The sequence below is a fragment of the Oncorhynchus mykiss genome, chromosome 6 (assembly GCF_013265735.2).
Source record: "Oncorhynchus mykiss isolate Arlee chromosome 6, USDA_OmykA_1.1, whole genome shotgun sequence".
NCBI lineage: Eukaryota > Metazoa > Chordata > Actinopteri > Salmoniformes > Salmonidae > Oncorhynchus > Oncorhynchus mykiss.
Window position 1 is genome coordinate 14,062,119 of NC_048570.1, and position 25,844 is coordinate 14,087,962.

The 25,844-nt window shown below is 40.8% G+C and overlaps 1 protein-coding gene and 1 long non-coding RNA gene across 2 annotated transcripts in view; both read right to left on the minus strand.

Annotated features, from left to right (window-relative positions):
* The window catches only part of fam172a (family with sequence similarity 172 member A), a 329,549-nt gene extending 303,921 nt beyond the window's left edge, over window positions 1-25,628 (minus strand). Inside the window, exons 1-4 of the mRNA XM_036979434.1 lie at window positions 25,496-25,628; window positions 24,672-24,806; window positions 22,069-22,170; window positions 10,464-10,564 (exon numbers count right to left, since the gene is read on the minus strand). Coding sequence (XP_036835329.1) covers window positions 10,464-10,564; window positions 22,069-22,170; window positions 24,672-24,771 — 303 coding nt within the window. The 5' untranslated portion in view covers window positions 24,772-24,806; window positions 25,496-25,628. The remainder of the gene's footprint in view (window positions 1-10,463; window positions 10,565-22,068; window positions 22,171-24,671; window positions 24,807-25,495) is intronic.
* Window positions 5,827-6,563, minus strand: LOC118964842. The gene is made up of 2 exons (XR_005052024.1): window positions 6,203-6,563; window positions 5,827-6,014 (listed from the first exon to the last, which is right to left on the minus strand). It is a non-coding gene; the product is annotated as an uncharacterized LOC118964842 (long non-coding RNA).
* Window positions 25,629-25,844: the final 216 nt, after the last annotated feature.

Consider the following 25,844-nt stretch of genomic DNA (forward strand, 5'->3'; position numbering starts at 1 on the left):
CCAATAAATGTTGTTCCACTTCATGATTGTGTCCCACTTGTTGTTGATTCTTCACAAAAAAAATACAGTTTTATATCTTTATGTTTGAAGCCTGAAATGTGGCAAAAGGTTGCAATGTTCAAGGGGGCCGAATACTTTCGCAAGGCACTGTATGTGAAACTAACTGAACATCTTCTGACTACGAATGGGAATCTTATACGGTGTCCTGTGTGAATTTAAGTATGCTCTCTCTAATTCTCTCTTTCTCTCTCTCGGAGGACCTGAGCGTCAGGACTACCTGGCATGATGACTCCTTGCTGTACCCAGTCCACCTGGCCTTGCTGCTGTTCCAGTTTCAACTGTTCTGCCTGCGGTTATGGAACCCTAAACTGTTCATTTTTACTCTTGAGGTGCTGTCCTGTTGCACCCTCTACAACCACTGTGATCTCCACCAGGCACAACCAGAAGAGGACTGGCCACCCCTCATAGCCTGGTTCCTCTCTAGGTTTCTTCCTAGGTTTTTGCCTTTCCAGGGAGTTTTTCCTAGCCACCGTGCTTCTACACCTGCATTGCTTGCTGTTTGGGGTTTTAGGCTGGGGCAATATAAATAGATTTGATTTGATAGAGGACTGAGGGTCTTCCAAATATTGAAAGTGTGTAAATAGTTACCCATGTTATTTTGTAAATGTGTGTATATATATATAGTGGGGCAAAAAAGTATTTAGTCAGCCACCAATTGTGCAAGTTCTCCCACTTAAAAAGATGAGAGGCCTGTAATTTTCATCATAGGTACACTTCAACTATGACAGACAATGAGAGAAAAAAAATCCAGAAAATCACATTGTAGGATTTTTAATGAATTTATTTGCAAATTATGGTGGAAAATAAGTATTTTCAGTAAGAGAGTGAGGAGAGAGGGAGGGAGAGTGACAGACAGCAAGAGAGAGAGAGAGGGAGGGAGAGTGACAGACAGCAAGAGAGAGAGAGAGCGAGAGGGAGGGAGAGTGACAGACAGCAAGAGAGAGAGAGAGAGAGAGGGAGGGAGAGTGACAGACAGCAAGAGAGAGAGGAGAGAGGGAGGGAGAGTGACAGACAGCGAGAGAGAGAGGAGAGAGGGAGGGAGAGTGACAGACAGCGAGAGAGGAGAGAGGGAGGGAGAGTGACAGACAGAAAGAGAGAGGAGAGAGGGAGGGAGAGTGACAGACAGCAAGAGAGAGAGAGATGAGAGAGGGAGGGAGAGTGACAGACAGCAAGAGAGAGAGAGAGAGAGAGGGAGGGAGAGTGACAGACAGCAAGAGAGAGAGGAGAGAGGGAGGGAGAGTGACAGACAGAAAGAGAGAGGAGAGAGGGAGGGAGAGTGACAGACAGCAAGAGAGAGAGAGATGAGAGAGGGAGGGAGAGTGAGAGACAGCAAGAGAGAGAGAGAGGAGAGAGGGAGGGAGAGTGACAGACAGCAAGAGAGGAGAGAGGGAGGGAGAGTGACAGACAGCAAGAGAGAGGGAGGGAGAGTGACAGACAGCAAGAGAGGAGAGGGAGGGAGAGTGACAGACAGCAAGAGAGAGGAGAGAGGGAGGGAGAGTGACAGACAGCAAGAGAGAGGAGAGAGGGAGGGAGAGTGACAGACAGCAGGAGAGAGGGATCCGGAGTGACAGACAGCGAGAGAGGGAGGGAGAGTGACAGACAGCAAGAGAGAGGAGAGAGGGAGGGAGAGTGACAGACAGCAAGAGAGAGGAGAGAGGGAGGGAGAGTGACAGACAGCAAGAGAGAGGAGAGAGGGAGGGAGAGTGACAGACAGCAAGAGAGAGGAGAGAGGGAGGGAGAGTGACAGACAGCAAGAGAGAGGAGAGAGGGAGGGAGAGTGACAGACAGCAAGAGAGAGGAGAGAGGGAGGGAGAGTGACAGACAGCAAGAGAGAGGAGAGAGGGAGGGAGAGTGACAGACAGCAAGAGAGAGGAGAGAGGGAGCCAGAGTGACAGACAGCAAGAGAGAGGGGAGAGAGGGAGGGAGAGAGCAAGAGAGAGTGAGGGAGAGACACATAGAGAGAGAGGAGAGTGAGAGGAAGAGACACCGAGAGTGAGGGAGAGAGAGAGAGTGAGACAGAGAGAGGAGAGTGAGAGACACACAGAGAGAGAGGAGAGGGAAAGAAACAGACACACACACAGAGAGTGAGAGAGAGAGACACACAGAGAGAGAGAGGAGAGTGAGCGAGGGACACAGACAGAGAGAGACACACAGAGAGAGAGAGAGAGGAGAGGGAAAGACAGAGAAAGACACACACACACACACACAGAGAGAGTGAGAGAGACACAGAGAGAGGGAGAGTGAGAGAGGGACACACACAGACAGAGAGAGAAAAAGAAAGAGAGAGACATCTTCATAATAGAGCCATCTGGCTGTGCCTAGGTTCATTAGAATAGAGTGTGTGTGTCACCCCACATATGCAGCGAGGGGAGAAAAATACTAATTTATTAACGGCTTAATACAATTCCACCTGGGCCTCATGCCAGTCACATATCAGGGGGAACTATCACTTACAGCAACAATTACACTTTCACTGTGCTCTACAGGGCCCAGTTCACCCTGATCCTACACACACTCACCACACACACACAGTCTTGTACAAATAACCTTGTGTGGACACACAATTCAATCCCATTCAAAATGTTCCCTAACCCTGTACTCTTACCATTACACTAAACTTAACCCTAAAACTAACGCTAGCGCCTAACCCTAAAGATAATTCTAACCCTAACACTAATTCTAACCTTAACCACCAATAAATATCATTTGACCTTGTGGTGACTAACAAAACCTACCCAGTTGGTCAAATTATATTTCAACATTTTTGTTTGTTTACTATTCTTGTGGGGACCATAGTTAAACACGTTCACTCACACACACACACACACACACACACACACACACCTTAAAAGGTTATACTGGATCACACGCACAAACAGCCTATGAAGTTTTGACACACCTACTCATTCCAGTGTTTTTCTTTATTTCAATATTTTCTAGATTGAAAAAAACGAATTGAATCATGTAGTAGACCAAAAAGTGTTAAACAAAAAATGTATATTTTATATTTGAGATTCTTCAAAGTAGCCACCCATGCCTCGATGACAGCTTTGCAAACTCTTGGCATTAGGTAGTTAGGTTACCTGGAATGCATTTCAATTAACAGGTGTGCCTTGCAACAAAAAAAAGTGTAATTTCTTTCCTTCTTAATGCGTTTGAGCCAATCAGTTGTGTTGTGACAAGATACACAGAATATGGTCGAATTGCTGTGTCTTTGTGAGATGCAGAGTAGGTGAATGGATGATCTCTGCATGTGTGGTTCCCACCGTGAATCATGGAGGAGGTGGTGTGGGGGTGCTTTGCTGGTGATTTATTTAGAATTCAAGGCAAACTTAACCAGTATGGCTGGTTTGTGCTTAGTGGGACTATCATTTGTTTATCAACAAGACAATGACCCAAAACACACCTCCAGGCTGTGTAAGGGCTATTTGACCAAGACGGAGAGTGATGGAGTGCTGCATCCGATGAACTGGCCTCCAAAATGACCCGACCTCAACCTAATTGAGATGCTTTGGGATGAGTTGGACCGCAGAGTGAAGGAAAAGTAGCCAACAAGTGCACAGTATATGTGGAGACTGCAGCAAGACTGTTGGAAAAGCATTCCACATGAAGCTGGTTGAGAGAATGGCAAAGCTGTCATCAAGGCAAAGGGTGGCTACTTTGAAGAATCTAAAATCTTAAATATATTGTGATTTGTTGAACACTTTTTTGGATACTACATGATTCCATATGTGTTATTGCATAGTTTAGATGTTTTCACTGTTATTATACAACATAGAAAATAGTCTAAATTAAATTTAAAAAACTTGAATGAGCAGGTGTCTCCAAACCCTATGACTAGTACTGTATGCACACACTCTGAAATAGACAGCCACAGCTCCAAGGGGTACTAGATAGCGTTCAATTCGTGTGTCTGTCTGAGAGTGTGTAGCGGGCTAGGCTATTTCCACGCAGCCACTAAAGACAATTGTGGGAGATATTAACACAGGGAGAATGTGGATCGGCTGACTGAGCACCCACCGTGTTATTTAATCCTCCTGACTGTGAGCACCTCCCTACCAACCTGTTACTGTCTCCAGCCACACCACTGCTCAGGTAGGAGCCCTCAGAGAGACACATCCACAGGGATCCACACAACAGCAATGTTTTTCAACAAACAGCTCCTTAAATTAGTGGTTTAGTGGGCTAGTATTCACAAGTTTTCAAACAATTCAATATGCAAATTCACCACAAACTGAGACATTAAACAAACAGTTTCCAGAGCATGTAGAATACAGTGAAGCATTTGTGCTCCTTGGAAAGATCTTCGTATTGAGCTGTAAAAATAGATAAATAAACAAGAATAAGAATTATAATCTGGGCCCACAATGCAATGCCCCTGCATTCAACCGCAGCTGCAGATCTTTCCTCTAAGCGGCCATCAAGACATTCTCCACATCTTCTTCCCATTCAGACAAGGCTGAAGTGCAAATTGGACATCTGGTATTGTGATGTCTCTCACAATGCGGACGCCATTTTCCCTAGCACTGCACTTGCGCAGCTAGCTCTGCTCTGTAAACTGGCAGGTCCATGGAAGGGATGGAGGGACAGAGAGAGTGAGAGAGCGAGCTGATGGTATCCCCCACCTACGCAGGGTGGGTGGGCGCTCTCCCACCCCCACACTCCTAGCACTAGGGACCGCATCTCCTTTCCCCTCTCTCCGCACAATGCATTGTGGGGTTCAGGAAGGCCATTGTTGTGAACGAGGGCTCTCAGCAGCAGGGGCTTTCTCTGCGCTCACCCCTAAACCTTGACCTGCTCTTCATAGCCCAAAAGACTCAGGGAGAGCATGTGCAATAGCCATTAAAACCCTGGATGTATAAGAGAATACAGAAATATCTTTAGACAAGAAAGACCCCCTCATTTTCAATGGTGGAAAATGATTATGTCCAAAAGACAGAACTAGACCATAGCTAACCTGCCCAGACCTAGTCCATAGGAATATAGTGTCCTATTACCCTGATTAATTTCATAGGGCCTAACTACTATTAAATCAAGTCACATGGTATTTGTCACATGCGCAGAATACAACCTTACTGTGAAATGCTTACTTACGAGCCCTGAACCAACAATTCAGAGTTTATAAAAAAGTAAGTAAGAAAAATGTGCTAAATAAACAAAAGAAAAAATAGTAACACGGGGTACCGGTACAGAGTCAATGTGTGGGTCTACAAGTTAGTCGAGGCAATGGAGGTAATCTGTACAGTGGGGCAAAAAAGTATTTAGTCAGCCACCAATTGTGCAAGTTCTCCCACTTAAAAAGATGAGAGAGGCCTGTAATTTATCATAGGTACACTTCAACTATGACAGATAAAATGAGAAAAAAATCCAGAAAATCACATTGTAGTATTTTTAATGAATTTATTTGCAAATGATGGTGGAAAATAAGTATTTGGTCAATAACAAAAGTTTATCTCAATACTTTGTTATATACCCTTTGTTGGCAATGACAGAGGTCAAACGTTTTCTGTAAGTCTTCACAAGGTTTGCACAATTGGTGGCTGACTAAATACTTTTTTGCCCCACTGTACATGAAGGTAGAGATAAAAGGGACTATGCACAGATAATAAACAGTGTGTCTGTCATCGCCTGGCCCTGTGAATTAACCTGGCCTCCATACAGATGGATGGACAGACACACAGACAGAGACAGACAGGAGTCCAAGCCAACTTTAGCCACACCCCTCTCTCGTTATGTCTCGTTATCACAGCTAGCGTCACCAGTGACATAGCCTATTACATGTTCGAATGAGATGCTGTTTTTAATTACCACCAAATCTCATTAGCATGCTGGCTCCTTGATGAGCGTTCCTTCCCTAAACGTCTGGGCCCGAGTCTGATGTCTGCGTTCAAGAAGTTGAAACGCCTGTTCTGCACTACTAAATGTTTGCTTCCAGCGTTTCAGGTGCTGGATACCTCTGTCAGCTAAAGACAGGGAGGACTACACATAAGGTGCTGGATACCTCTGTCAGCTAAAGACAGGGAGGACTACACATAAGGTGCTGGATACCTCTGTCAGCTAAAGACAGGGAGGACTACACATAAGGTGCTGGATACCTCTGTCAGCTAAAGACAGGGAGGACTACACATAAGGTGCTGGATACCTCTGTCAGCTAAAGACAGGGAGGACTACACATAAGGCTAGTTCTCTAAGGACGTACCTGGATTACAAGTGAAAAATACACAGGTAATCCCATCAAAGAGTCCATCTTTCTCTTTGAACTTCAAAGAATGAGCGGAAAAATTAAAAGCAAAATAGCGGGGCTGCAAATTAACAAAACATTACAACAAATGTAAACATTGGCGTGTGATTAGCCCATGTACACCGCATGGGTTGAGACTGAGGGTTTATCTCAATATGCATTCTACCGTCCTCAGAGCATGCGCATTCTACCGTCCTCAGAGCATGCGCATTCTACCGTCCTCAGAGCATGCGCATTCTACCGTCCTCAGAGCATGCGCATACTACCGTCCTCAGAGCATGCGCATTCTTCCGTCCTCAGAGCATGCGCATACTTCCGTCCTCAGAGCATGCGCATACTACCGTCCTCAGAGCATGCGCATACTGCCGTCCTCAGAGCATGCGCATACTACCGTCCTCAGAGCATGCGCATACTACCGTCCTCAGAGCATGCGCATACTACCGTCCTCAGAGCATGAGCATACTACCGTCCTCAGAGCATGAGCATACTACCGTCCTCAGAGCATGAGCATACTACCGTCCTCAGAGCATGAGCATACTACCGTCCTCAGAGCATGCGCATTCTACCGTCCTCAGAGCATGCGCATACTACCGTCCTCAGAGCATGCGCATACTACCGTCCTCAGAGCATGCGCATACTACCGTCCTCAGAGAATGCGCATTCTACCGTCCTCAGAGCATGCGCATTCTACCGTCCTCAGAGCATGCGCATTCTACCGTCCTCAGAGCATGCACATTCTACCGTCCGCAGAGCATGCACATTCTACCGTCCTCAGAGCATGCACATTCTACCGTCCTCAGAGCATGCACATTCTACCGTCCTCAGAGCATGCACATTCTACCGTCCTCAGAGCATGCACATTCTACCGTCCTCAGAGCATGCACATTCTACCGTCCTCAGAGCATGCACATTCTACCGTCCTCAGAGCATGCACATTCTACCGTCCTCAGAGCATGCACATTCTACCGTCCTCAGAGCATGCACATTCTACCGTCCTCAGAGCATGCACATTCTACCGTCCTCAGAGCATGCACATTGGAGCACGGGAGGGTAGGATTATGAGTCCAAATCAAAGTATGTAAAACAGCACGGAGGGCACATCTCAGATACATACTCCATTCCTACATATTTTGATGCATGCATACAGTTGAAGTGGGAAGTTTACATACACTTTAGCCAAATACATTTAAAATCAGTTTTCACAATTCCTGACATTTAATCCTCATGAAAATGTCCTATTTAGGTCAGTTAGGACCACCACTTTATTTTAAGAATGTGAAATGTCAGAATAATAGTAGAGAGAATGATTTATTTCAGCTTTTATTTCTTTCATCACATTCCCAGTCGGTCAGAAGTTTACATACACTCAATTAGTATTTGGTAGTGTTTCCTTTAAATTGTTTAACTTGGGTCAAACATTTTGGGGAGACTTTCACAAGCTTCCCACAATAAATTGGGTTAATTTTGGCCCATTCCTCTTGACAGAGTTGGTGTAACTGAGTCAGGTTTGTAGGTCTCCTTGCTCTCAAACGCTTTTTCAGTTCTACCCACACATTTTCTATAGGATTGAGGTCAAGGCTCTGTGATGGCCACCCCAATACCTTGACTTTCTTGTCCTTAAGCCATTTTGCCACAACTTTGGCTTGGGGTCATTGTCCATTTGGAAGACCCATTTGCGACCAAGCTTTCAGTCAAACTTCCTGACTGATATCTTGAGATGTTGCTTCAATATATCCGCATAATTGTCCTGCCTCATGATGCCATCTATTTTGTAAAGTGCACCAGTCCCTCCTGCAGCATAGCACACCCACAACATGATGCTGCCACCATCGTGCTTCACGGTTGGGATGGTGTTCTTCGGCTTGCAAGCCTCCCCCTTTTTTCTCTAAACATAACAATGGTCATTATGGCCAAACAGTTAAATTTTTGTTTCATCAGACCAGAGGACATTTCTCCAAACATACAATCTTTGTCCCCATGTGTAGTTAAAAACCACAGTCTGGCTTTTTTATGGCGGTTTGGGAGCAGTAGCTTCGTCCTTGCTGAGCAATCTTTCAGGTTATGTCGATATAGGACTGGTTTTACTGTGGATATAGATACTTTTGTACCTGTTTCCTCCAGCATCTTCACAAGGTCCTTTTGCTGTTGTTCTGGGATTAATTTGCACTTTTCGCACCAAAGTATGTTCATATCTAGGAGACAGAACGCGTCTCCTTCCTGAGCGGAATGACGGTTGCGTGGTCCCATGGTGTTTATAATTGCATACTATTGTGTGAACAGATGAACGTGGTATCTTCAGGTGTTTGGAAATTGCTCCCAAGGATGAGGCAGACTTGTGGAGATCTACAATTATTTTTCTGAGGTCTTGGCTGATTTCTTTTGATTTTCCCATGATGTCAAGCAAAGATGCACTGAGTTTAAAGAAAGGCCTTGAAATACATCCACAGGTGCACCTCCAATTGACTAAAATTATGTCAATTAGCCTATCAGAAGCTTCCAAAGCCATGAAACCTTTTCTGAAATTTTCCAAGTTGTTTAAAGGCACAGTCAACTTAGTGCATGTAAACTTCTGACCCACTGGAATTGTGATACAGTGAATTATAAGTGAAATAATCTCTCTGTAAACAGTTGTTGAAAAAATTACTTGTGTCATGCACAAAGTAGATGTCCTAACCGAATTGCCAAAACTCTAGTTTGTTAACAAGAAATTTGTGGAGTGGTTGAAAAACGATTTTTAATGACTCCAACCTAAGTGTATGTAAACTGTAGATGCAAGCTTCAACAGAAAGTATGCACAGAAATATGACACAACCACGTAATAAACGGCAGAAACTATCTTGAAATCAATGGTGGACATTATTTCAGCTGAAGCAAGAGAAAATAAACTGACTTCGGAATGAATAGAAACACTCACACACGCCCACTAGAGCCGTAACATTGGTGAGGGGCTGGAGGATTTAAGGGTCTTTTGAGTGTGAAGGTATAAACAACCGGAATGCTGAGCCAGTTATAAATCAGGGCAAACCAATCCTGATCACGCACAACACACACACAGAGAGACAGAGATCCTCCCCTCCCTGTCAAGGAAAGATCCACCCCCCCTGCCAAGGAAGGATCCACCACTCTCTGCCAAGGAAGGATCCACCACTCTCTGCCAAGGAAGGATCCACCCCTCCCTGTCAAGGAAAGATCCACCCCCCCTGCCAAGGAAGGATCCACCACTCTCTGCCAAGGAAGGATCCACCACTCTCTGCCAAGGAAGGATCCACCACTCTCTGCCAAGGAAGGATCCACCACTCTCTGCCAAGGAAGGATCCACCATCCCCTGCCAAGGAAGGATCTACCACTCTCTGCCAAGGAAGGATCCACCACTCTCTGCCAAGGAAGGATCCACCACTCTCTGCCAAGGAAGGATCCACCACTCTCTGCCAAGGAAGGATCCACCACTCTCTGCCAAGGAAGGATCCACCACTCTCTGCCAAGGACGGATCCACCACCCACTGCCAAGGAAGGATCCACCACTCTCTGCCAAGGAAGAATCCACCACTCCCTGCCAAGGAAGGATCCACCACTTCCTGCCAAGGAAGGATCCACCACTCCCTGCCAAGGAAGGATCCACCACTCCCTGCCAAGGAAGGATCCACCACTCCCTGCCAAGGACGGATACACCACTCTCTGCCAAGGAAGGATCCACCACTCCCTGCCAAGGAAGGATCCAGCACCCCCTTCTATGCGCCATGCCCACAAACACACTTTACTCTCAGGAGATGTACCAGACAGAGACAAATACATGATGCACTGACCCTTTAGAAGACAAACCCTAGGAATAAAAAGTGTATGCGCGTGTGTTCAACTTCCTCTCTGAATCCAATTAAAGAGTTATTAAAACTGGGGAGCAGAGAGGCATCAAAATCATCATCAGTTTCCCATAACAATACCCTGTCAGAGAGAGTTTCAATTTCCTCAATCAGGGATAAATGTTGTTTTAATTAACTTAATTTGCTATAGCAAAGCAGAACAGCACCATCTCAGTACAAAAGGCAAAGGAATAGTACTGCAGTAGTACTAACAACAAGAGAACAAAGGCCAACACTTGAGACTGATAGACAGAGTTAGAGGGGGATGAACGGGGGTGAAGAGGGGGAGCAGCAACAATTAGTACCTCTCCCAACGCCTCGTAACGTTTCTGATTCCACCTGTGGAGATCCTCTCGGGCGTTGAACACAAACGCCTCCCCTGTCGTGGTGTGCCTCAACTGGCCCTCTGATAGGCAGACAGACAGAGAAAGGGAGCGAGACGAACAAAAAGAGGCAGACACAGGGAGACAGACAGGGAGACAGACAGGGAGACATCGTGTTAATCTAGTCCTACTCATTGGGACTGAATGAAAACCCTCTCCAAAGGGTGTAGTAGAGAAACTTCTGTCAGTACCTCAAGTTTTTTTTTGTTCCAGGTCAGGGGTTAATCTGGCAAACTACTGAAACATCATTTAGAAATTGAAAAATCTTCAAAGAATATAACAGGTTTCCAATTCATGGGTTGAATATCAATTAATCAATCCCGATATCCATTAAAACAGAATTGACCCCATCAAGATTTTGCATTTAGCTGAGGCTGGAACAAGGGTTTGAAATTATAACTTTGGTCCAAATCTTCGGCTCCCCAAAGAAAGAGAGAACTGAACGCCGCTGTTCAAACTGACTACCGCTTAATTATGACAGGAAAGATAATGACGGTGTGAGGAGAAAGCAGCAGCAGGAGGAAAAAATGCAGTGCTTGTTAGGTTTCTACCTCCGTATGGGCATGCTGAAGTAGTTCCGCCTGTCAAAAGAAGCAAACTAGCTTTGACCTTCAGTTCAGACGGAGGCCTTGCTTTTCTGCACCTCTCTCCCTTCATGCAATTAAAGAGTTTGGCTGCCATTCCCCCATCTGGCAGGTACAAGGCCCGCGGATGCGGAGCCCTCTTCCAGTCACGACTCCAACGGCCTTCTGGGACGTCTGGCAGCCGAGGCCCAGACAGCTGGTGTGGCGTTAACTCGCTCTCCCTCCCTCTCTTTCCTCCCTTCTCTCTCTCCCAGTATTCTCACCCTGGCCTCATCACAACCATCCGTAGCCCTATCCACCTGAGAACTGAGAGGGGGCGTTGGGTGTCAGCCGGACCACCACAACTGTTCCTCACGCTTCCTTGGAGGCTGGGCTTTGGGTGGCAGCCAATCAACCGTCACTCTCACTGACCCTGGTCACTCACCCCACCACCCACCACCACCACTCTGCCTAGCCCCGGGGAGCGACAGGGTGCCATATGTGTGTGTAGGGGTACAACGTTAGGAAATACACTACAGCCAAAGTGTTATTCATTGTTTCCATGGGAGAACTTTTAACACCTGTGGTTATTACAGCCAGGTTCAATTGACAATAACACAACAAGCACAGAACAAGGTGATGAGGGAGAGCAATTCAAGACTACAAGCATCTTTTTTCAAACTAAACAAGAATCACTGCATCTGATAAATACCTCAAAATACAGTGCTTAAAAATGAGGACATCTATCATTCTGTTGACACTGTAACAAAACCATCTATCAATCTGTTGACACTGTAACAAAACCATCTATCATTCTGTTGACACTGTAACAAAACCATCTATCATTCTGTTGACACTGTAACAAAACCATCTATCAATCTGTTGACGCTGTAACAAAACGATCTATCATTCTGTTGACACTGTAACAAAACCATCTATCATTCTGTTGACACTGTAACAAAACGATCTATCATTCTGTTGACACTGTAACAAAACCATCTATCAATCTGTTGACGCTGTAACAAAACGATCTATCATTCTGTTGACACTGTAACAAAACCATCTATCATTCTGTTGACACTGTAACAAAACCATCTATCAATCTGTTGACACTGTAACAAAACCATCTATCATTCTGTTGACACTGTAACAAAACCATCTATCATTCTGTTGACACTGTAACAAAACCATCTATCAATCTGTTGACGCTGTAACAAAACGATCTATCATTCTGTTGACACTGTAACAAAACCATCTATCAATCTGTTGACACTAACAAAACCATCTATAATTCTGTTGACACTAACAAAACCATCTATCATTCTGTTGACACTGTAACAAAACCATCTATCATTCTGTTGACACTAACAAAACCATCTATCATTCTGTTGACACTATAACAACCATCTATCATTCTGTTGACACTATAACAACCATCTATCATTCTGTTGACACTAACAAAACCATCTATCATTCTGTTGACATTAACAAAACCATCTATCATTCTGTTGACACTGTAACAAAACCATCTATCATTCTGTTGACACTAACAAAACCATCTATCATTCTGTTGACACTAACAAAACCATCTATCATTCTGTTGACACTGTAACAAAACCATCTATAAATCTGTTGACACTGTAACAACTATCTATCATTCTGTTGACACTGAAATAACAATCTATCATTCTGTTGACACTGAAATAACAATCTATCATTCTGTTGACTAACGACTATCTATCATTCTGTTGACACAAACAACTATCTATCATTCTGTTGACACAAACAACTATCTATCATTCTGTTGACACTGTAACAAAACCATCTATCATTCTGTTGACACTAACAACTATCTATCATCATGTTGACACTAACAACTATCTATCATTATGTTGACACTAACAACTATCTATCATTCTGCTGACACTAACAACTATCTATCATTCTGTTGACACTAACAACTATCTATCATTCTGTTGACACTAACAACTATCTATCATTCTGTTGACACTAACAACTATCTATCATTCTGTTGACACTAACAACTATCTATCATTCTGTTGACACTAACAACTATCTATCATTCTGTTGACACTAACAACTATCTATCATTCTGTTGACACTAACAACTATCTATCATTCTGTAAACACTAACAACCATCTATCATTCTGTTGACACTAACGACCATCATTCTGTTGACACTGTAACAACTATCTATCATTCTGTTGACACTAACGACTATCTATCATTCTGTTGACACGAACAACTATCTATCATTCTGTTGACACTAACAACTATCTATCAATCTGTTGACACTGTAACTACCATCTATCAATCTGTTGACACTGTAACTACCATCTATCATTCTGTTGACACTGTAACAACTATCTATCATTCTGTTGACACTGTAACAACTATCTATCATTCTGTTGACACTAACAACTATCTATCATTCTGTTGACACAAACAACTATCTATCATTCTGTTGACACTGTAACGACTATATCATTCTGTTGACACGAACAACTATCTATCATTCTGTAAACACTAAGAACCATCTATCAACCTGTTGACACTAACAACTATCTATCATTCTGTTGACACTAACAACTATCTGTCATTCTGTTGACACAAACAACTATCTGTCATTCTGTTGACACAAACCATCTATCATTCTGTTGACACAAACTATCTATCATTCTGTTGACACAAACTATCTATCATTCTGTTGACACAAACTATCTATCATTCTGTTGACACAAACCATCTATCATTCTGTTGACACTGTAACAACTATCTATCATTCTGTTGACACTGTAACAACTATCTATCATTCTGTTGAAACTGTAACAACCATCTATCAATCTGTTGACACTAACAACCATCTATCATTCTGTTGACACTAACAACCATCTATCATTCTGTTGACACTAACAAAACCATCTATCATTCTGTTGACACTATAACAAAACCATCTATCATTCTGTTGACACTAACAAAACCATCTATCATTCTGTTGACACTGTAACAAAACCATCTATCAATCTGTTGACACTGTAACAACTATCTATCATTCTGTTGACACTAACAAAACCATCTATCATTCTGTTGACACAAACCATCTATCATTCTGTTGACACAAACTATCTATCATTCTGTTGACACAAACCATCTATCATTCTGTTGACACAAACCATCTATCATTCTGTTGACACAAACCATCTATCATTCTGTTGACACAAACTATCTATCATTCTGTTGACACAAACCATCTATCATTCTGTTGACACAAACTATCTATCATTCTGTTGACACAAACTATCTATCATTCTGTTGACACAAACTATCTATCATTCTGTTGACACAAACCATCTATCATTCTGTTGACACAAACTATCTATCATTCTGTTGACACAAACCATCTATCATTCTGTTGACACAAACTATCTATCATTCTGTTGACACAAACTATCTATCATTCTGTTGACACAAACTATCTATCATTCTGTTGACACAAACCATCTATCATTCTGTTGACACAAACTATCTATCATTCTGTTGACACAAACTATCTATCATTCTGTTGACACAAACCATCTATCATTCTGTTGACACAAACCATCTATCATTCTGTTGACACAAACTATCTATCATTCTGTTGACACAAACCATCTATCATTCTGTTGACACAAACTATCTATCATTCTGTTGACACTGTAACAACTATCTATCATTCTGTTGACACTAACAACTATCTATCATTCTGTTGACACTGTAACAACCATCTATCATTCTGTTGACACTAACAACCATCTATCAATCTGTTGACACTAACAAAACCATCTATCATTCTGTTGACACTGTAACAACTATCTATCATTCTGTTGACACTGTAACAACCATCTATCAATCAGTTGACACTAACAACCATCTATCATTCTGTTGACACTAACAACCATCTATCATTCTGTTGACACTGTAACAACTATCTATCATTCTGTTGACACTAACAACTATCTATCATTCTGTTGACACAAACTATCTATCATTCTGTTGACACTGTAACAAAACCATCTATCAATCTGTTGACACTAACAACTATCTATCATTCTGTTGACACTAACAACTATCTATCATTCTGTTGACAATGTAACAACCATCTATCATTCTGTTGACACTGTAACAACCATCTATCAATCTGTTGACACTAACAAAACCATCTATCATTATGTTGACACTGTAACAACTATCTATCATTCTGTTGACACTGTAACAACCATCTATCAATCTGTTGACACTAACAACCATCTATCATTCTGTTGACACTGTAACAACTATCTATCATTCTGTTGACACTGTAACAACTATCTATCATTCTGTTGACACTGTAACAACTATGTATAATTCTGTTGACACTAACAACTATATATCATTCTGTTGACACTAACGACCATCTATCATTCTGTTGACACTGTAACGACCAACTATCATTCTGTTGACATTAACAAAACCATCTATCATTCTGTTGACACTATAACAAAACCATCTATCATTCTGTTGACACTAACAAAACCATACATCATTCTGTTGACACTAACAAAACCATCTATCATTCTGTTGACACTAACAAAACCATCTATCATTCTGTTGACACTGTAACAAAACCATCTATCATTCTGTTGACACTAACAAAACCATCTATCATTCTGTTGACACTATAACAAAACCATCTATCAATCTGTTGACACTAACAAAACCATCTATCATTCTGTTGACACTGTAACTAAACTATCTATCATTCTGTTGACACTAACAACCATCTATCATTCTGTTGACACTGTAACAACTATCTATCATTCTGTTGACACTAACAACTATCTATCATTCTGTTGACAATAACAACTATCTATCATTCTGTTGACACTGTAACGACCAACTATCATTCTGTTGACACTAACAACTATCTATCATTCTGTTGACACTAACAACTATCTATCAATCTGTTGACACTGTAACAAAACCATATATCATTCTGTTGACACTGTAACAAAACCATCTATCATTCTGTAGACACTGTAACAAAACCATCTATCATTCTGTTGACACTGTAACAAAACCATCTATCATTCTGTTGACACTGTAACAAAACCATCTATCATTCTGTTGACACTATAACAAAACCATCTATCAATCTGTTGACACTGTAACAAAACCATCTATCATTCTGTTGACACTGTAACAAAACCATCTATCAATCTGTTGACACTAACAAAACCATCTATCATTCTGTTGACACTGTAACAAAACCATCTATCAATCTGTTGACACTAACAAAACGATCTATCAATCTGTTGACACTGTAACAAAACCATCTATCATTCTGTTGACATTAACAAAACCATCTATCATTCTGTTGACACTGTAACAAAACCATCTATCATTCTGTTGACATTAACAAAACCATCTATCATTCTGTTGACACTGTAACAAAACCATCTATCATTCTGTTGACATTAACAAAACCATCTATCATTCTGTTGACACTGTAACAAAACCATCTATCATTCTGTTGACACTAACAAAACCATCTATCATTCTGTTGACACTATAACAAAACCATCTATCATTCTGTTGACACTGTAACAAAACCATCTATCATTCTGTTGACACTATAACAAAACCATCTATCATTCTGTTGACACTAACAAAACTATCTATCAATCTGTTGACACTGTAACAACCATCTATCATTCTGTTGACACTGTAACAAAACCATCTATCATTCTGTTGACACTGTAACAACCAACTATCATTCTGTTGACACTGTAACAATTATCTATCATTATGTTGACACTGTAACAACTATCTATCATTCTGTTGACACTGTAACAACTATATATCATTCTGTTGACACTGTAACAACTATATATCATTCTGTTGACACTGTAACAACTATATATCATTCTGTTGACACTGTAACGACCATCTTTCATTCTGTTGATACTGTAACATAACCATCTATCCTGCTGTTGACACTGTAACAAAACCATCTATCATTCTGTTGACACTGTAACAAAACCATCTATCATTCTGTTGACACTATAACAACCATCTATCATTCTGTTGACACTAACAAAACCATCTATCATTCTGTTGACACTAACAAAACCATCTATCATTCTGTTGACACTGTAACAAAAGCATCTATCATTCTGTTGACACTAACAAAACCATCTATCATTCTGTTGACACTGTAACAAAACCATCTATCAATCTGTTGACACTATAACAAAACCATCTATCATTCTGTTGACACTAACAAAACCATCTATCATTCTGTTGACACTAAGAAAAACCATCTATCATTCTGTTGACACTGTAACAAAACCATCTATCATTCTGTTGACACTAACAAAACCATCTATCATTCTGTTGACACTGTAACAAAACCATCTATCATTCTGTTGACACTGTAACAAAACCATCTATCAATCTGTTGACACTATAACAAAACCATCTATCATTCTGTTGACACTGTAACAAACCATCTATCATTCTGTTGACACTAACAAAACCATCTATCATTCTGTTGACACTGTAACAAAACCATCTATCATTCTGTTGACACTAACAAAACCATCTATCATTCTGTTGACACTAACAAAACCATCTATCATTCTGTTGACACTAACAAAACCATCTATCATTCTGTTGACACTATAACAACCATCTATCATTCTGTTGACACTAACAAAACCATCTATCATTCTGTTGACACTAACAAAACCATCTATCATTCTGTTGACACTAACAAAACCATCTATCATTCTGTTGACACTAACAAAGCCATATATCATTCTGTTGACACTAACAAAACCATCTATCAATCTGTTGACACTATAACAAAACCATCTATCATTCTGTTGACACTAACAAAGCCATCTATCATTCTGTTGACACTGTAAAAAAACTATCTATCATTCTGTTGACACTAACAAAACCATCTATCATTCTGTTGACACTGTAACAAAACCATCTATCATTCTGTTGACACTGTAACAAAACCATCTATCAATCTGTTGACACTATAACAAAACCATCTATCATTCTGTTGACACTAACAAAACCATCTATCATTCTGTTGACACTGTAAAAAAAACCATCTATCGTTCTGTTGACACTAACAAAACCATCTATCATTCTGTTGACACTAACAAAACCATCTATCATTCTGTTGACACTAACAAAACCATCTATCAATCTGTTGACACTAACAACTATCTATCATTCTGTTGACACTGTAACAAAACCATCTATCATTCTGTTAACACTAACAAAACCATCTATCATTCTGTTGACACTAACAAAACCATCTATCATTCTGTTGACACTAACAAAACCATCTATCATTCTGTTGACACTATAACAACCATCTATCATTCTGTTGACACTGTAACAAAACCATCTATCATTCTGTTGACACTAACAACTATCTATCATTCTGTTGACACTGTAACAAAACCATCTATCATTCTGTTGACACTAACAAAACCATCTATCATTCTGTTGACACTGTAACAAAACCATCTATCATTCTGTTGACACTAACAAAACCATCTATCATTCTGTTGACACTGTAACAAAACCATCTATCAATCTGTTGACACTATAACAAAACCATCTATCATTCTGTTGACACTGTAACAAAACCATCTATCATTCTGTTGACACTGTAACAAAACCATCTATCATTCTGTTGACACTAACAAAACCATCTATCATTCTGTTGACACTAACAAAACCATCTATCATTCTGTTGACACTGTAACAAAACCATCTATCATTCTGTTGACACTGTAACAAAACCATCTATCATTCTGTTGACACTAACAAAACCATCTATCATTCTGTTGACACTGTAACAAAACCATCTATCATTCTGTTGACACTAACAAAACCATCTATCATTCTGTTGACACTAACAAAACCATCTATCATTCTGTTGACACTGTAACAAAACCATCTATCATTCTGTTGACACTAACAAAACCATCTATCAATCTGTTGACACTAACAACTATCTATCATTCTGTTGACACTAACAAAACCATCTATCATTCTGTTAACACTAACAAAACCATCTATCATTCTGTTGACACTGTAACAAAACCATCTATCATTCTGTTGACACTAACAAAACCATCTATCATTCTGTTGACACTGTAACAAAACCATCTATCATTCTGTTGACACTGTAACAAAACCATCTATCATTCTGTTGACACTAACAAAACCATCTATCATTCTGTTGACACTATAACAACCATCTATCATTCTGTTGACACTGTAACAAAACCTTCTATCATTCTGTTGACACTATAACAAAACCATCTATCAATCTGTTGACACTAACAAAACCATCTATCATTCTGTTGACACTATAACAACCATCTATCAATCTGTTGACACTGTAACAAAACCATCTATCATTCTGTTGACACTAACAAAACTATCTATCATTCTGTTGACACTAACAACAATCTATCATTCTGTTGACACTGTAACAACTATCTATCATTCTGTTTACACTGTAACGACCATCTATCATTCTGTTGACACTAACAACTATCTATCATTCTGTTGACACTATAACAAAACTATCTATCATTCTGTGGACACTAACAACAATCTATCATTCTGTTGACCCCCGTAACGACCATCTATCATTCTGTTTACACTGTAACGACCATCTATCATCCTGCTAACACTGTAACGACCATCTATCCTGCTGTTGACACGGCAACATATCGAAGAACAAAACAGTATTAAATGTAATTGTGACCTCTAAGACTGCAAAACCTATAAAGCTAAAATACTCAAAGTATACGTACTTAACCGAAATAGCCGTAGGGTCTCATACTTTCTCAATTATTCCGCAACGGCAAACCCGGCAAAAAATAATAATCTATTATGCATACACAGTGGGGCGAGAAGTGAGCTATTAAACAGTAGCACTTAACAGAAGGAAGAGTGGATCCTAATGAAACCCTACATGCAAGGCGTGTGTGTCTCAAATCAAATCTTATTTGTCACATGCTTTGTAAACAACAGGTGCAGACTAACAGTGAACTGCTAACTTTTGGGCCCTTCCCAACAATGCAGAAAATAATTATATGACCATGTAATGAATTAAACATTTAGGAGGCTTTAATACAACTGATACATGTATGTTAATTATAAAGATGATGACTTCATCACAGTAGCCCTCCTGTTTTTCATTACAACAAATCCAAGGTTGTGTAAACCTGGAGCGCCTTCAGAATGGATTCACACCCCTCATTCCACATTTTGTGGTGTTACAGGCTGAATTTAAAATGGACGAGGGCCAGATGTTGTGTCAATGGCCGACACACAATACCCCGTAATGTCAAAGTGGAACTGTAGTTACTCCACATTACATTAAATGACAGAGTGAAACGAAAGAAGCCTGTACAGAATACAAATATTCCAAAACATGCATCCTGTCTGCAACAAGGCACTAAAGTAAAGCTGCACATTTTATTTTGCTGAAAGAATGTCCTGAATACAAAGGAGAAATGCTCACTAACAGGAATGTAAACCAAATGCTGCACAACATTTCTGAGAAAGAAGCTTTTTGTGTGTATGGAAAGTATCTGGGATATTTTATTTAGCTCATGAAAACAAAACACTTTATATGCTGCGTGTATATGTTTGTTCACTATACAATCCAGGTGTGTAAAGCTCTTAGAGACTTACCCAGAAAGACTCACTGCTGTAATCACTGCCACAGGTGTTCTAACATGTATTGACTCAGGGGTGTGAATACTTATATAAATCAGAAACAGTATTTCTGTATTTCCTTTTCAATACATTTGCAAAAATGTCTAAAAACATGTTTTCACTTTGTCATTATGGGGAATTGTGTCTAGATGGGTGAGAAACAAAATCAATTTGATCCATTTTGAATTCAGGCTGTAACACAACAAACTGTGCAATAAGTCAAGGGGTATGAATGCTTTCTGAAGGCACTGTAATTAAGTGTGTGTGTGTGCGCACTTGTGTGTGTATGAGAGTTCAGCTCCATCGCCTCCACAACACAGCCTCTCAGAGGAATAGGTTTCCTCAAAATTTCTCCCCTTTTTCTGGCATAATTAGCATGCAGTTCTCAATTCTGGAGCGTAATAGGTGTACATAACCTTGGATTTCCACTAATGAAAAACCGGAGGGCTACTGTGACGAAGTCATCATCTTTATAATTAAGATACCGGTTTCAATTGTATACAGCCTCTTAAATATGGTCATATTTTTTACACTATTTAGACGTAGGCTAACTTGGGTGTTGGTGAAGAATACCCTCCAGTCATGGCAGCACTGAGCCGGAGGGGCTTTATATAGAAATGATATTCTTGGAGAGTGAAGAAGACACCCAAGGCAGGCTCCTCAGCCGTGGCAGCCCGGGCCTGTTCTTAAGGGCAGCAAGGCTATGCAAATCCTCCGTCAGATTGAGTGCAAGGCTGAGTAGGTTACTGACAGGCCGTAGAATACACAACATGTCTTCCTCAGGACAGACACATAGCCAGCCAGCAGAGGCTGTCACACAGAGAAAGAGAGGAGGAGGAGGGAGAGAGAGAGCGAGTGAGAGAAGTGCAGGAGAGAGAGAAAGGGCAGGAGAGCGAGAGCAAGAGAGAAAGAGACAAAATAAGTGCAGGACAGAGGGAGAGAGCAGAAGAGGGAGAGAGCAGAAGAGAGAGAGATGGAAGAATCCGAGACAGGTTCTCTAATACAGGTCTCAAAATGAGGATGATTTCCTGTGCATTCAAATGATGCGGAATCTTTTCAAATCTGAGATTTAGCTAAATTATTCGTACAACATGTAATGTTAAATGCAAAGCAATCATTTCCATGCAAGACATCCACACAAAATAGAAATGATATGACTTACGCTCGTTGAAAGTATACTCAAACTCTTCAAGCGTCTTGGGGAAAGTGAGTGGAGGTTCGTCCTTCTTCATTAGTTCATCTAAGTCTATTCTGGACAACAAGTCTGGGCCAGGTGTGGGGAGGGACACAGAGAATCAATATTAACAACATTTACACTCAGAACCTGCTGAAAACACAGAGGCAAGTCATAACGGATAAAGGCCTAGCCTCATCTCTTCATGTTTTGTTTTTATGGATCCCAAGACTTCCAGTTACTGTGACTTGAACTCAGTGACAATTGTTGCTGGGAAGACTATGTTGGTTTAGCAGAATGAAACAAATGAAATAGGCTACGGCTACATATTTACAGTGTTGTAGTAATGTTTCCTCTTAGTACAGTTTCATAATATACAACAACAACTAATTAGGCTAAATTACAGAAGGAAACAAACCTAGGCTATTGCAGAGTGCTTGGACATGGTTAGAAGTCATAACAAAAAAATACATTAAAAAGAGGCCATTTGCAATTGCTACATACTCTACCGGTCAAAAGTTTTAGAACACCTACTCATTCAAGGGTTTTTCTTTATTTTTACTATTTTCTACATTATCGAATAGTAGTGAAGACATCAAAACTATTAAATAACACATATGGAATCATGTAGTAACTAAAAAAAGGGATAAACAAATCAAAATATATTTTCAAATAGCCACCCTTTGCCTTGACAGCTTTGCACAAGCTTGGCATTCTCTCAACCAGCTTCATGAGGTAGTCACCTGGAGTGGATTTCATATTAATATTAACAGGTGCTCCTTCTTAAAAAGTTCATTTGAGGAATTTCTTTCCTTCTTAACGCGTTTGAGCCAATCAGTTGTGTGACAAGGTAGGGGTGGTATACAGAAGATTTGGTAAAATAAGTCCATATTATGGCAAGAACTGCTCACATAAGCAAAGAATAATGAAAATGTAAACCAAATACTGTATAGCCTCAAAACATGGCTAAAACTACACTAAACAAAAAATATAAACGCAACAGGTAAAGTGTGTTATATCCCTGTTAGTAACAGGTTATATGCCTGTTAGTGAGCATTTCTTCTTTGCCAAAATAATCCATCCACCTGACAGGTGTGGCATATCAAGAAGCTGAATAAACAGCATGATCATTACACAGGTGCACCTTGTGCTGGAGACAATAAAAGGCCACTCTAAAATGTGCAGTTCGGTCACACAACACAATTCCACAGATGTCTCATGTTTTGAGGGAGCTTGCAATTGGCATGCTGAGTGCAGGAATGTCTACCAGAGGTATTGCCAGATAATTGAATGTTCATTTCTCTACCATAAGCCACCTCAAACATAATGTTAGAGAATTTGGCACTACGTCCAACCTGCATCACAAACGCAGACCACGTGTATGGCGTTGTGTAGGCGAATGGTTTGCTGATGTTAATGATGTCAACAGAGTACCCCATGGTGGCGGTGGGGTTATGGTATGGGCAGGCATAAGCTACAGACAATGAACACAATTGCATTTTTTCGATGGCAATTTGAATGCACAGCGATACCATGATGAGATTCTGAGGCCCATTGTCGTGCCATTCATCTGGTGCCATCACCACGTTTCAGCACGGACCCATGTCTCAAGGATCTGTACACAACTCCTGGAAGTTGAAAATGTCCCAGTTCTTCCATGGCCTGCATACTCAGCAGACATGTCAGCCATTGAGCATGTTTGGGATGCTCTGAATCGACATGTACGACAGCATGTTCCAGTTCCTGCCAATATCCAGCAACTTCGCACAGCCATTGAAAAGGAGTGGGACAACATTCCACAGGCCACAATCAACAGCCTGGTCAACTCTATTTGAAGGAGATGTGTTAGGGCCTAATGAATTGATTTCAATTGACTGATTTCCTTATATGAACTGTAACTCATTGAAATCTTTGAAATTGTTGCATGTTGTGTTTATTATTTTTGTTCCGGATATAATTCTGATATCTGGGATGGTCAGTCCTTGCAGCCATAGCTCGGTCTATGAATTTGAGAGTGGTTACATTTCTCCAGCTTCATCTCTCAGCTGTTATTAACCAAAACAGAAGTGGGGTCCCCGATTTGTTATTGTTTAAACTGAAAATTGCCTATTCAACACTCTTCAGAGCTGTTCCATATGAATTGAATAAATATGTTTAGCCTACATGAGGTAAAGAGGGGAGAACATCCTAAATACTCAATTCAAACATGTGTCTCATCTTTACTGGAACCCGTGGAAAGACAAAGGGGATATGCAGAGAAAAAAAGACAGTAGCCTTCAGGCTCGAGATTGAGAGGGCAAAGCACATTTCTCCCTTTATCTAGTCCTTCCTACTCTCAAAAACTAGAGTCCTCTCTGCAAACAAATGTCTAGGTGACAGACAGTAGGAGAACTGTTCACCAGTCTTCAAGTGCCCTTGTGACAGACAGTAGGATAACTGTTCATTAGTCTTCAAGGGCCCTTGTGACAGACAACACAACGGACACCAAGAAATACAAGTTGGCTAGCTTACATTTACCTTCCAGCTGTGAGTAATCACATAATCACACTCAACTATACAAGGAAGCCAAGACCAAGTAGCTAGTTGCTTACCTTTCAGTGCAGTTGTTTTCTCTTTATCCTCCTGGCCAGGAATCTGGGCCATGGTTATCCACAAAATGAACAGTATAAAAGTGCAGGGTCGAGTAAGCATGGATTTTCTGTTCTTGTGGATCACTGCAGGTCATTCTACATGGAAGGGAACAGAACATGGGGCTCCTACTTTATATATATTGTTTTTTTAAACAGTAACTAGTCACAATGTAACATGAACAACTACATTGTTTGTATTTTAAAGATAGGTACATTACTAGTGAAGGCAGGACATTCATTTGTGATAATAGTTACAAGGAATGAATACATACAATAATCCTGAAGGAGTCATATACATTTTAAATAGTTATCAAGATAAATACACAGAGAACAACAGTTCCCCTAGCTTACTATTTAAATTGTGGCATTTCTTGACACCACTGTCGTAACCACACTGCATGGTGTGGTATCCAACATAACTACCATTTGGTCACCGTATAGCCTAATTCAATGAGGCTAAGTAGTTAACCTGCTATGGGTTGCAGAAGCATGACACTGCAAAGGAAATGTATGGCAAATATCATGTAGCTAGCTAACTTCGGAAATAACAGGCGCTGACATTTTACTAAGTTACTGTAGCTAGTTAGCTAAACAATATAGCTGGACATGAATATGCAAGCACTTGCGTGCAAGAGGCAGCGGTATCCAAACAACCTAAACCCAGGGACAGGGAGTGTGCATGCATACACGTGAAGCCACCTCCAGGAGCAACGCGTTCGTTTCACACGTATGCATGGCATATGTTAATTTATTTTACAATCATGCAATTTGCTTGAATCACATACCAACACGTAACAAGCGAATGTCCAAATAACAATCATCCAGCATCCACTGACACTGCCTCCTTAAAATGTACAAAACAGGAAGGAATCTTAGAAATGGAAGCTTCCGGGTTACCGAGACAACCGTCTGGAAGGAATATTTAAAGAGACAGCTCCACCCACCAAGGCACGTCACATTGGTAGAATGAAGTACAACATTACACACTTTCAACTCTCCCAACCTATGCCCGCACGGTCCCGCACCCACGGTTTTCAAGAGTACAGTGCCTTCAGAAAGTATTCACACCTCTTGACTTTCTCCACATTTTGTTGTTAAAGCCTGAATTAAAAATTTTATTTTACCTTTATTTAA